The sequence below is a fragment of the Pimephales promelas genome, chromosome 1, assembly GCF_988280905.1.
Source record: "Pimephales promelas chromosome 1, fPimPro1.hap1.1, whole genome shotgun sequence".
Taxonomy (NCBI): domain Eukaryota; kingdom Metazoa; phylum Chordata; class Actinopteri; order Cypriniformes; family Leuciscidae; genus Pimephales; species Pimephales promelas.
The window spans coordinates 18,741,765-18,755,847 of NC_142769.1; the positions used below are offsets into that span (position 1 = coordinate 18,741,765).

The 14,083-nt window shown below is 36.4% G+C and overlaps 1 protein-coding gene across 2 annotated transcripts in view; it reads left to right on the forward strand.

The window, feature by feature from the left end:
- Positions 1-1,728: 1,728 nt before the first annotated feature.
- The window catches only part of adam19a (ADAM metallopeptidase domain 19a), a 140,360-nt gene continuing 128,005 nt past the window's right edge, over positions 1,729-14,083 (forward strand). For both annotated transcript variants that reach the window (XM_089128555.1, XM_089128557.1), the window contains exon 1: positions 1,729-2,103. In XM_089128555.1, the coding sequence (XP_088984681.1) occupies positions 1,980-2,103 (124 nt within the window). In that variant the 5' untranslated portion in view covers positions 1,729-1,979. The remainder of the gene's footprint in view (positions 2,104-14,083) is intronic.

Below are 14,083 nucleotides of genomic sequence, written 5' to 3' on the forward strand. Positions count from 1 at the left end.
AAAAAGCTTAAACTTAAACCAGCCTAAGCTCTAACTTATGCAGAGCTGTAAGTTTTAGTAATTTGGTAACACTTTATAATAAGTATACGGTACAAGTAATTACAAATCATTTGCAAACTATTAGTTAATTCATTCATATATTAGTCTCTACTTTTTAAATATAATACACACTATAATGAGTTCTTAATTCATTGTCACTGTAATTAATTATTATTGTTTAATTAGCTTATATGTAACGAGATCATGTTTTTTTATACTTTGTACATTACTTTGTACATTACATTTACATTGTAAATAGTTCTCACTTTAGATATAGGTCACAAAAAATCTGAAAATGACAATAAGTGCTTTAACCAACCTTTATTAGCATTAATTACATTAGTGTTCACACACACGCAATAAGTTTGTAAATGTTTTATCGGGACTGACATGATTTTGATTCTGTACAAAGTGTATTTTCTATCCCCTAACCCCAAATGCTCTATTTTAAACATGTATCTATGTGTGTGTCTGTGTGTGTGTGTGCGCGCTTAATGCATTTATAAAAATTTAAGGAACAATGAAAATTAATACAATTAATGTCCAATAAAGGTTGGTTTAAAGGACTTATTTAATGATATTTTCATATTTTCCATGACCTAATCTAAAGGGAGAACTATTCATAACTAATTCATAAGTTCTTTATTACTGGTTTAAACTACTGTACATCATTTATATGGTTGTTAATAAAGCAGAAAAAAAATATTTTTAATTATTTTATGAGCTAATTAAATAATAAACATTTTGTTATTTACAGTGACAATGAATGAGGAACTCACTATTTGTAGGCCTATATAATAATATAGAAACTATATAAACTAATAAACTATACTAATAGTTTATTAATAATATACTTTATTATGCAAGTGCAGTAATTGTAACAGAAACAAAGGCAAAACATTACATTTAGCCTACATGTTTTAATTGATGTAAAATTAATAAGTATCTCATAATATATGAAATTTGGTGTTTTGTAAGAAACAAGTAACCTGGTTGCCTTAAAATTTTAAGTTCATTGAAATGGAAAAAATGAGTCAATAAAATAAAGGAGATTCATTTAATCACCAGAAACTCAACATATTATGTTATCTGAACTACATAAATTATCTAAGTTGATTTGACAAAAGAAGAACATGTTGTGATTACAAATCATGAATATATATATATATATATAAATATATATATATATATTTTTTTTTTACAGTGTAGGCTATGATCATTTCCAAAATAGTTCCACCAAAAAATACCAAGCGTTGGTAATTACGAGATAAATGTTTAAATTATGAGATAAAAAGTCTTAATTATTATATAGACTGTAATATACAGTATATATATATATATATATATATATATATATATATATATATATATATATATATATATTATTACATAAAAGTCGAAATTTTTAAGTCGAAACATTATGACATGGGGCATAGGCTACTAACTCAAATAATGAGATAAAGAGTCAAAATTGTATCAATTTATTTTGGAGCCTTATTAAGCCATTGCCTCATTATCTATTTCAACTTTTTGTCATCATTGAGACTTTTAACTCGTAATTTCTCGACTTTTTAATCTCACATTTTCTATTTTGTGACAATTTTGACTTCTACCAAAGCATATTTGCAGCTGCTGTTTTTGCATATGGGGGTCTATTATAGTGATCAGTGAGTCATAAATCCACATCTGCCCGGAGGAAATCCTTGCAATGTGCGCTTGCTTTCCAGTGCCCAAGGGCTTCACGATTCTCATCCTTCCTGTCTTGCTCGTGTCCTCTGCTCTTAGAAGGACAGTTTACTATAATGGTTCGTGTGGCTCACGCAAATCGAGAGGGCAGAGCTTAGCGGACTCAATTGCATCTATTTCTTCTGGTTTCCTCTCACGCTGGCGAGTGAATCCAGCGCGAGGCGAGACGGAGAACAGCACCGACCGCCACAGGGATGTATACCAAACACAGACAGAAAAACGGACACATTTCATCGACACGATGTGTGCTTGTATTGCTATCGATTTTTCTGTTTAACGGTTTACTGGAAATAGTAGGCGGAAATCCTCGGGAGGAAGGTAAGATAGCGCTTTCATACCCCAGAACCTACTTGGAAAGTTGTTCTCGTTTATCAACCAGTTGCGCGCATCACCGAAGAAGTTTTTTTTGCTGGGAAAACGCATTCCAAAAGTGTATCTTTGATGCATAAATCCATTGTTTGCTTAGGTTACTGTGTAAAGAAAAGCTTTTTTGAGCAATAATTCATCTGTGATTTCTTTTCCATATATGGATGTGGATGTTGCCTATGTTGACTAATGCAAGAAGACTGCTTTAGTCGAGCTGATTGTTTACTTTAATGTTGCTACGTCGGGACATAATCAAATGGGGTTGTAGGCTACCTAGGCTAATATGGACCTCAACTGAAAATAACATTCTAGTGACCGAAGCAACTGTAGTAGGCTAGGATATTTTTGTAAGTTCAGAATCAGCACTAGCCTACTATTCAGCACTTTAGCCCAACCTGAGCAAACCGTTATAAATACATCATCGCAATTCTGAATCTATGATTCTAATCAGAAATCGGTAGAATGTGAATGATAAAAAAGTCCGAATCCCAAACGAGTGAGTGAATCAAAAACATAGCAACCGGATAGGCTAATCCAAATTCCAAATTAAATGTTTGCAAAATGTTTTTTTAGTGAATCAAAAACAGGTTAAAGCCTATTTAATCTATTTAATTATTTAATTTAATTGTCAAAACTATTTCAGTCTCATAATGATTCAATGGGCCATTTCTCATCAGTGAGAGACTGTCCATCAATTTTCTTGGCAAAGGTTTTTCCGGGGTAGGTTGCAATGTCTTTTCCCAAACCTCCTCATTACTTGGACTTACAGGCATTCACAGCAACAGACAATTCAAAAACTTCAATTCAACTATAGACTACTGCAGGTTTTTGGATTGTGGGGGAGGAAACGGGGAGAACATGCAAACTCTCCACAGGAAACCGGGACTCGAACCAAGGATCTCCTTACTGTGAGCCAACAGTGCAACCCATAAGCCACTGTGCCGGGGATGTGCCTACCCCCTTCCAAATTATTACCCCCCTCGTTGGAGTCAGGATAGCCTACCTGATTGCCTAATACCAATTTGGCGGGGGTCAAAATTCGCCACAACACCGGCAATTAGGTTTACTCTGCAAAAAAAGTGATAAGTTAAACAAACACCCTTTTAGCTCTAATTTAATCAAACTCCTGAACCAACTAATCAAGGGCTGCATCCAAAATTGCATTCTTCCCTACTAGATGTATGTCCAAATTTACATTAACCCCTTAGCTGTCACTCCCCCCCCCCCCCCCTTTGAGAATGGGGGTTAAAATGCACTATTCAAACTTAAATGGGTAATTTAAGAATGCTTTGGAATATATACCCAAGTTTGGTCTTGTTTTAAAGAAAACACTCAGCAGAATATTGCTGAAGTGAAAACACCTTAAAAAAATGAAAGTATGAAAAAGTTCTGGAAGTTTAAATATACTGTACTATATATTTTATATTTTATATAAAATATATATTTTACAAAATATTTTTTTACTCTAAAATTTCTATAAAATCAAAGCCATAAATCTTATCAAGTTATGTTTCAAATTTGAAGTTGATATCACAAAAATTGAAGTTCCCATGAGATTTTGTTTAGGCGTAGTACCAAAAATAGCCACCAGGTGCCATTGAATTCCGTTGAATTTAGTTGTATACATTCTGCCTTAACAAATTAATACATTTCTGTCCAAATATCAATTCTGTCACAAAATGTGGAACCTTGAGACTCAAACCTTTCTGACAATATCAATTTTGTCAAGATTAGAAAAGGTTTTGATCATAAATTCTGAAATATAATGACGCCCAAAAGGGGAGGAGCCTGATAAAACAAGTACCGTTTCTATGGTAACGCAACGTTCACTTATAAAACAGTATTCACACAATGAATTCTGAGTTTATAAGCTTTCAAATGATACCTAATTTATGATAACTACTAAAATATGTGATATAATAAAAAAGGCGATAAAAAAATAATATTATATTTTAGAGGATAATAAATATAAATATTATCATTTTTAGAGGATAATATTATACTATAATTTTTTATTTTTTATTGAAAAATACTAGATTATATGTTTTACTATGAACTTTTAGCTTAAAAACAGAAGTTTCAATGATTAAAAGTGGGTGCATCGACTTTTTGTGACAAAGGTCAAAACTCCTGTTATGATGCAGATTTTTTTGAGGTGCACTCTTGTCATAAATTCATCAATTACTCTTCCTACATAATTTTTAACACAAAACAGGGGTAGAATATCTATTAAGAAGTCTTAGACCTTTCCAACGATATATCATTTGTCATAATTAGATTAGGATTTAATAGAAATATAGTGAAGTAAAGTTAGGTGTCCCGGTACCGGGACGGTGACAGTTAAGGGCAAAAAGTACCCGGATGACCTACTTCTGGCGAGATTCTGACATGATGGACATTTTACTATCCCCTGATGCCACGGGAGAGGATTTATGTATGGCAGCGAAGCTATATAACTGAAGCTGGTAGGTCACGTGATAACGACAACATGGCGAATGTAGTGCATCCGGATTATATATACACATTTTTTTAAGCAGACACAAAGTAATTACCTATTCAAAATAAATACCTTCTCAAGAGAGTATGCAATTTCAGATGCAGCCAAGGTCTGTGATTTCTAGAAAGTATGCAGCCAGGTAACTTTTATCAAGGTTAGGGTTAAACTGCATGTAAATAGATCTCGGGGGCCAGACTTAGCTACTGAATACTAAAAGATGATAAATATTATTTCGGAGCCTAATCATTTACAGGACCACAAATCCCTATTATAAAGTGATGCATGTAGTAATTCAAACCACTTAACGGCACAAAATGAATCGATCTGATCATTGGACATTGGTCAATCTTTCAGTTGTGTAAAATAATGATGTGATGTGAGTCGCGATGACATGTTATTGATGCTGCAAATCTTTTACTGTCGAAAATTATAAACCGCAACAAGATCCAGGTTACTTTTAGCATTTAAAAAGTTCACATTATCAATGCCCCATATTATCTGATTCGAAATGTAAAGTAAGACTGCTGGCCGTTTTAGAATATTTCATCATTATTTCTCCTGTTTGAAACTAGAACAGGCTGTTGGTCCCAGGATGTCAAGTTCACAGTCCTGTTCCAACATACACTACACGAGCTCTCTGCGTGTTCTGCGTGTTTTATTTATTTATTTATTTATTTATATTTTGAGCTCTCTGCGTGTTCTGCGTGTTTGGAGAGGTTCTTACATCTCTCTGAGATTTGACCAGGGACTCTGGGACCTGCGCTGAGATTCAGTATCCATATTGCGGGACAGACCTTTAATGCATTTATAACAAGCCTTGCGATATTATCTACGACAGGCAAGAGCTATTAGCAAGAGTAAATATTCAGCTGAGCGGCGAAGTTGATGTTAAAATATCCTTATGCCTTGTTTATACCTAATCAACGAAGCATATTTAGACCATATATATATATATATATATATATATATATATATATATATATACATATATATATATATATGTGTGTGGGCTTTATACTAGAAGGCAGTCTGGTGACATATTGTTATAATAAAACTAGGAGGCTAGGAAGCAGCTTGGGTTCTGTGCTTTGGTCGCATGAGGAAATGACCAATAAAAATTTCAAATGCTATAAATTCAAGAAGATCCTAATTTAGAAAGCAAAAGACATAACTTCCCATTCAGTTTACAGTAGCAATCGTTGTAGTTACTGATTCTTTCATACTGGGACAATAAATAAATAAAATTGCATGTGGAACACTTCTAAAACACTTGATTATATTATATATAAATATAAAATATATAAAATATTTAACTAATATTAAATATATTAGATTAAATAATGACTGTGGTCTGGTGCAACTTGTACAACGGACTGCTTGTATGGGCAATCTTTCTGTCTCTCTCTCTCTCTCTCTCTCTCTCTCTCTCTCTCTCTCTCTCTCTTTCTCTTTTCATACAATGCAAGTAGCTAATTAATGCCATCTTTCAACTCAAAACAGTTATCGACCGTAGTAAAGCTGGCCTTGGAGCACTTGGATTACCTACAGTATATGATGAACATAAAAATGTATTGTTACACTCTAAAAAATGCTGTGTTGTTTCAACCCGTGTTTGGGTCAAACATGAGTTGAAACAACACAGCATTTTTTAGAATAATCACAATAAGTTAACGCCGCTAAATACAAATAACATTTTGAGCTTGCCGACTTTCAACCACTTACGGAGGTAGTCGAACGTATGTTTTTCCGATGTCTCCTTTCACATTCATATATAAATTGCACATGCTTGTTTTGTCTATAAGATCAAAAGATTTGGAAAAAGTCCAAACATTTACCCACACTTATACCCCTCCCCTCGAAGAAATCAGGACAGAAGTGGTTGAAAGTGAAATTAACAAAATTAAAACACAGTAACACCAAGTGTAAACGGAAATGTGTCTCACTCGTATATTTGTGATTCAATCGACCAAAACGCATCTTAATACTAGGTGTAAACGGGGCCGAAATGTGCTTTTCCTCACCTGTCACTCCTAAACATATACAGTGTGTTGTATCAGCGATTGATGTGGATAACAACACTTCTGTTTGTGTTTGAAGCAAGATCCCAAACAAAACAAGTTAGCTTGCCCCTCCCTCCCGTTTCGTGCATCATGAAAAAAACATGTGCATTACTTAAAGCGACAAAAACACACTATTTTCAGATTGACCAACGCATTCTCATCCCAAGGCGTCATATACTGACGCTTTTGCCAATGCGTATACATCTAACGCACATGGCACCCTTTAGTGTCAGTATAACACGCTTTGGGAATGGGTAGGTTTAGGTCTGGGGTAGGGTTAGGGTTAGACCACTAGGAGGCGCCTTCTGGCCCAGATATATCTGCGTCTCATATTGACGCTAAAGGGTGCCATGTGCGTTGGATGTATACGCATTGGCAAAAGCGTCAGTATACAGTATGACGCCTTGGGATGAGAACGGGTTGGATTGACAGTCTACCTCAATGATGGTTCATTCTGTGAGCTGTAAAATGTAAACTTGGCTGCTTTGGATTACAAAGTAAATGATGTATATAAAATCTGCAGTCGAACCATGTCATATCATACAGCTAGTTTTGCTGGTGCGTCACTGGAAGCAGCTGTATGATGAAACGTACCAGAATCAGTCATAGCTACAGATCTAACATTATGCGGGGAAAACTCATGGTAACAACAGCTATCTGGAATAACATTATAACAGTTTATTATTATTATTACTCGGCAAAAGTTATTCCTGAACGTAGTGTTATTGCTAATAGTAGGCTACAATGTTATGGCTACACATCAACGTATATGCAACTCACACACTAAATCCCTACAATCTGATATTCGCTAGAGCTATCCAAATTTAGTCGAGCTTCACTCATATTTTTTTTAAAGAATTATATTTTCACACACAGTTCACATACAAAAAAGTCAGCACTAGAAGCTACTCACCTGTCCAGAAGAAACAGTGCAACAATGGCGTCTGATTTAAAAATGTTTAATTCTTTGAGTTCTCTCCACCATTCAAAAGCTTTCCCAATTATTATTCGTTTCTTTGACGAAAAACGTCATTATTCCCTCGCCCTAATCCTTTTTCTCTTCTTGGGGATTGCCTCTTCCATGTTAAATGTATCTGGTTCGTTGATATACTGGGTTATTCTTCAGCTCCGACTTCGCGTGCAGGCACCGTGAACGAGCGCAAAAACAAACAACACCCCCCTCTGTCGGTGATTGGTTTATTTATACTGTTTATTTTGAGTTTGAGTGGTGGTTGTTCCCATTTGTTTTTGTGTGCAGATCTCAGAGCCTAGGCTGCCTACAGAGACACGTTTTTTTTTTTTTTTTTGACAGCCCGCTTATGGAGTGGGCAGCTAGCGGATCATTAGTAAAGATTAGATGAATGTGATAATTTTTGTTTGGGCCTGAAATCACTGATACATCCTTTGATATAAACATTTGCCAAGCTAGCATTCACTTAAATTAATAAATGTGTGACAAAATAGGCCTAATAATATTTTGCTCATTACACATGTACTAATTGGGGAAGGCATTTTACTATTAGGACCTACTATCATGGTTGTGACTGAAAATATACAGCAAATACAATTATATACAGTATTTTTTTTCAACTGGCCAGAGTCAGTTTGACGTTGTTCAAAGTGTAGCAGGTGAAATACACAAATATAGTTTGAAAGGGGTCTGTATATTTATGCAGTTCATGCTGAATTCATTGCAAAAAAAAAATAAAAATAGAGAAAAAGAATTAGAGGAATGTCTATAGTGTTGCTTTGTGAGCACAGGAAAGTCTTACTATTCAGTGGCCTTATTCTGGGATTTTGATAGGGGACCAGCTTCCGTATTTTCGGTATACTGTGATATTTGTTGCAGGATGATTTGAAAGCTTAAAATAATGAGAATAAGACAAATACTGGAAGAGAATAATGGTTATGTCAAATCAAATAAAACCTTGCTACAGTACAAAATAGGAAACAGCTCTTCTCTACAAGGGTTCGTGCATTGTAGATTTATTTGGAATATGTACATACAAATAAGGCAGACTTTTTGCAGTGGTCTACTCACAGTGCTCTCCACAAGCTGTATGGGTTAGTTATATCACCATTACTCATTTATATACGCCTTATGTTTATGCGATAAGAAGAAAGATGGATGACTTTGAGTTTCATCAGTATGTCTAAAGAGCGTCTTGTTTCTGGAATTTTCCATTAGTCCCTGGACTACAGTTTCTCTATCAAGATAATGACTTTCAGAAATTGGCTCACACAATAGATAATGGTTGTTTTTCCTTGTGAAAGAGACTTTTGTGGGATGGAATATTATTATAAAACCATCTTCTTTTCTCAAACAGAAGGCCCAGTGTATGTCATTATAAATCATCTCTATCTTCTCAAATACCACAAATATTTTTTACATTTTGTGTGTTGTCAGGTTTTACTGCTTGCCGCCCTTGTGAGAAATAAGTGTACTTAAACTGTACTTGCAGAAAACATGATATGAATTAAATAAAAAGCTACTTAAGTGTACTTGAAGAGAGTACACTTTCATAAATATTTCCTCAAACATTTAAGAACAGTGAAGTATCATTTAAATCATTATGTTTTTTTTCCTCATGCTTTAAAGAAGTACACTTTGATGTGTTGAGTAAAATACTAAAATCCATGTAAAATACTTGATTACGATTTTAAAGGGTGGTATAATGCCATTTTCACAAGATGTAAAGTATCTGATGTCCCCAGAGTGTGTATGTAAATATTTAGCTCAAAATACCCCACATATATTTTTATATAGCATGTTCAAATTGTTACTTTTTGAGGGTGAGCAAAAACGCACAGTTTTTGTGTGTCCTTTTAAATGCAAATGTACTGCTGCTCCGAAGACAGAGGGCGGAGCTTCAAGAACTCTTGTGTGTTTACAGCCAGAGAATGTCTAATAGAGAGAGAATTGGCACTCTCTGGTTACTTCCGGTTTCTGGACTGGCTGCAGTAACACTCTGTCTATGCAGGGGCACTCACAGGCGAGTGCAGAATGAATGGGTATTCAAGTATCAATTAATTTGAATCAAGCAATTTGAAAGTTGCATTCAAAGGTAGGGGGCTAAGATAATACACTCAGCTGAAAATTGCATTTTTCTGTTCTAAAAATCCATTAAAAAAATGAGATATGTCACATATTTTTACACTGCCTGGGGTGCTGCTTTACGGCAATTCACTTAGCATTTGCCCACAGGAAAATATAAATACAGTACACAAAAATCAACGTTGACAGAAAGCCCTCCTTAAGATAATGTTTCTGATTCTGCTTTAGCTTCAGGTGCCATCAAACGGGGTCTCTGGTCGTAATCAGTCGCAAATCCATCTAGCAGAATGCTAGTGTGTTCATGGCCAACAAAGGCCCAACCTGTAAGAAATCGAAAGGACATAAGAACTCATTCATTCGACTTTTAGCCTATAATCTACACTCACCGGCCACTTTATTAGGTACCCCATGCTAGTAACGGGTTGGACCCCCTTTTGCCTTCAGAACTGCCTCAATTCTTCGTGGCATAGATTCAACAAGGTGCTGGAAGCATTCCTCAGGGAGTTTGGTCCATTTTGACATGATGGCATCACACAGTTGCCGCAGATTTGTCGGCTGCACATCCATGACGCGAATCTCCCGTTCCACCACATCCCAAAGATGCTCTATTGGATTGAGATCTGGTGACTGTGGAGGCCATTTGAGTACAGCGAACTCATTGTCATGTTCAAGAAACCAGTCTGAGATGATTCCAGCTTTATGACATGGCGCATTATCCTGCTGAAAGTAGCCATCAGAAGTTGGGTACATTGTGGTCATAAAGGGATGGACATGGTCAGCAACAATACTCAGGTAGGCTGTGGCGTTGCAACGATGCTCAATTGGTACCAAGGGGCCCAAAGAGTGCCAAGAAAATATTCCCCACACCATGACACCACCACCACCAGCCTGAACCGTTGATACAAGGCAGGATGGACCCATGCTTTCATGTTGTAGACGCCAAATTCTGACCCTACCATCCGAATGTCGCAGCAGAAATCGAGACTCATCAGACCAGGCAACGTTTTTCCAATCTTCTATTGTCCAATTTCGATGAGCTTGTGCAAATTGTAGCCTCAGTTTCCTGTTCTTAGCTGAAAGGAGTGGCACCCGGTGTGGTCTTCTGCTGCTGTAGCCCATCTGCCTCAAAGTTCGACGTACTGTGCGTTCAGAGATGCTCTTCTGCCCACCTTGGTTGTAACAGGTGGTTATTTGAGTCACTGTTGCCCTTCTATCAGCTCGAACCAGTCTGGCCATTCTCCTCTGACCTCTGGCATCAACAAGGCATTTCCGCCCACAGAACTGCCGCTCACTGGATGTTTTTTCTTTTTCGGACCATTCTCTGTAAACCCTAGAGATGGTTGTGCGTGAAAATCCCAGTAGATTAGCAGTTTCTGAAATACTCAGACCAGCCCTTCTGGAACCAACAATCATGCCACGTTCAAAGTCACTCAAATCACCTTTCTTCCCCATACTGATGCTCGGTTTGAACTGCAGGAGATTGTCTTGACCATGTCTACATGCCTAAATGCACTGAGTTGCCGCCATGTGATTGACTGCTTAGAAATTAAGTGTTAACGAGCAGTTGGACAGGTGTACCTAATAAAGTGGCCGGTGAGTGTATATTGAACATAGACTGTAAAAAAATATGGATGTAGTATCCGTGACGTCACCAGTAGGTTTCTGAAGAGTGTTTTTGAAGCCTAAAGTGGGCGGGGCTGGTTGCTGTCACCATCTTGGCAGTGCGTCACCTCTCGTCACTACCGGATGAAATAAAATGGGCAAAGAGGCGGGTCGTGGTGGGTGTAGCTGAGGTGCTAAATATGCTATATGCTTCTGGCCTCAGGCTAAAGTGACAGCTGATTGAAGAATTTAAGCCAATAGTTAAAGTAAATGTTTTTTGCCCTTTGAAATGTTATAATAGTTAAGATGTAACTAAAAGTGAGACTATTTAATTGACTTTTTTATCAACTTTATTGATCCCACAAGGGGCAATTAGCATACATACAACAGTGCACAACACAGATCACACACATTTCTCACAGCATACACGCGGTCAACTGTGTATTGTGATTATTATTCTGCTAGTTAATAATTTATTATCAGCAGAGCATTGCACGTCAAGTTCGTAAAGAGCTTTATTCAGTCCATTTTACAATCTGATTTTGGCCGCATCTCAATTTCTCAGATGGTTCAAACAAAACAAAGATATTACCTCAGAAGTTCAAGTGAATGCACTAGAAATCTGCGCTCATTCAAGGGTGTGCATCTGTTGCATGGACGGAGAGAATGCACTGAAATCACCAGACATCCATTAGTGTATGCGAGGGAAACAACTGGAAATACAGCGCTGGCTGTTCTCTCCATACTCAACACGACGGAATCCAACGGTATGCACGGCAAAGGTATATTACATGTATTAAATTGTATGAAATAATCCCGGAAAAAAGCACAAACACAGCTGAGGGTGACGCTAACAGACAGCAGACAAACAACTAGGAGTGAAAGCAGCAGCAATCCACCTGTCACTCAAGTGGCCACGCCCTTAATTATGCAGAACTTTAAGGCTTAATATAATTTAAACGGATGAGTTGTAAAAAAATGTACCCCCCTCACAGTCGTCATGAAGGGCAAAATTAGCGATATAGACCAAAACAACTATTTGCCACCAGGCTGTAAACATGTTTTTTTTTTTTCTGCTGTGAAGTTAGACATTTTAACTTGGGGGAGATACAGATTTGACTCACTTTTGCAGCCAGCCTCAAGTGGCCACTCGATGAATTGCAGTTTAATTCACTTCCGTGTTGGTTTCAAGAGGGAGACGGGGAGGTTGCCGCTTAATTTTGAACTTGCGAAATCAACAATAAAATCTTGATTCATCGAAACGAAAGGCAAGAGAAAGAAATACATTTAGCCGTCTAACTCCATAGAGTCTGCACTCGCCCACAATCACCCCCAGTGGAATTCTAATGGTACTACAACCAAGATGACACAATGGGGCTAATAGGAAGTGCCAAGGCTCTCCGTAGACGGGCTCTATTGCAGCTTCAATTACCTCACACAGATACACACTGAACATTTATATTCAACCCGGAGTCAGACAAGGATGAAGACACTCAAGAAGACGTGATAACATGTAGACAACATTTCTGAATGGTTAGTTGAATAATTTATGTTGCTTATGTGTAGTTATCTTAGTCATTGTTCGCATATTATGTCATGATAATCTCGTTCCCGGGAGCAGGGTTTATGAAAATTTTAGGTTTAGTGATGACACTAACCCGGGAGGCATGTCGTGTAGTCCCTACCAGCCGTTTGTTAGAGTCCTTAAAAAAACTATTCCTTTAAAAGAAAATATCTCCCTTTGCTTTGAACTTTATAACTTTGCAGATGTTGTTATGCTCAAACAGCAACATTACGCACGAACTAAAGTTAGAACAATGAAATCATAATCAACCACCCCTTTAACTTGTGCAGTGTGGTGTAGTTGATGTTATTTAAAGTTAATACGTTTTAAATGTGCTTAATTGAAACTTTATTGTTTCAAATGTGTAATTAAGAATATATTTAATGACATTCAAGTTTAGGTGGAAAATATATCAAAGCATATTTTAGTTTATCATAAATGCTTGTCAGAACATTCAAAAATAATAATATTTCAAAGACGAATTATACTTATTAAGATGTACTTGCGTCCTGAATGAGTCAAAAAAGTACTCTAATTTATTTTAACATCAATGTAAACTAGATTTCAATTTTATTGTTAGTGTCTGTAAACATTACATTAGTTTTGCTCTGACATCTTCTTTCAAAGTATTGTTTATGTAATAAGTACTCTTTTTAAAAGTATGCTAAAGTGTACTTATTTTGCACAAGGGTTTATGTTGTTAGCATTTCAAACAGTGGTGTATTACCGTGTGTATCCATTGTGCATTGACAAGTCAAACACGTTCTTCTCTAAAAAAGGCTATCAGCATCTTAGAACAGTTGGAAATGTGAGGGGACTTTAGTGCACTCCTACACAATCAGAGCTCATGGCATTTGAAAAAAAAAAAAAAATTATATATATAAATATATATATATATATATATATATATATATATATATGTGTGTGTGTGTGTGTGTGTGTGTGTATGGAAGGCTGTATGAGTCAGATTGCATTATAAATTGACATTCATGTGTGCTATATAATGAGCGAGAGAGAAAAAGTGTGTGTGTGAGTGAAAGAGAAATAAGAAAAGAGACAACGAGACAAAGGTAATCAGAGAGTGAATCATAGAGACAAAAAGCTAAAGACAGAGATGGCAGATCTGTTTGTTGGAAAGTAAGAGTAGAGAGATT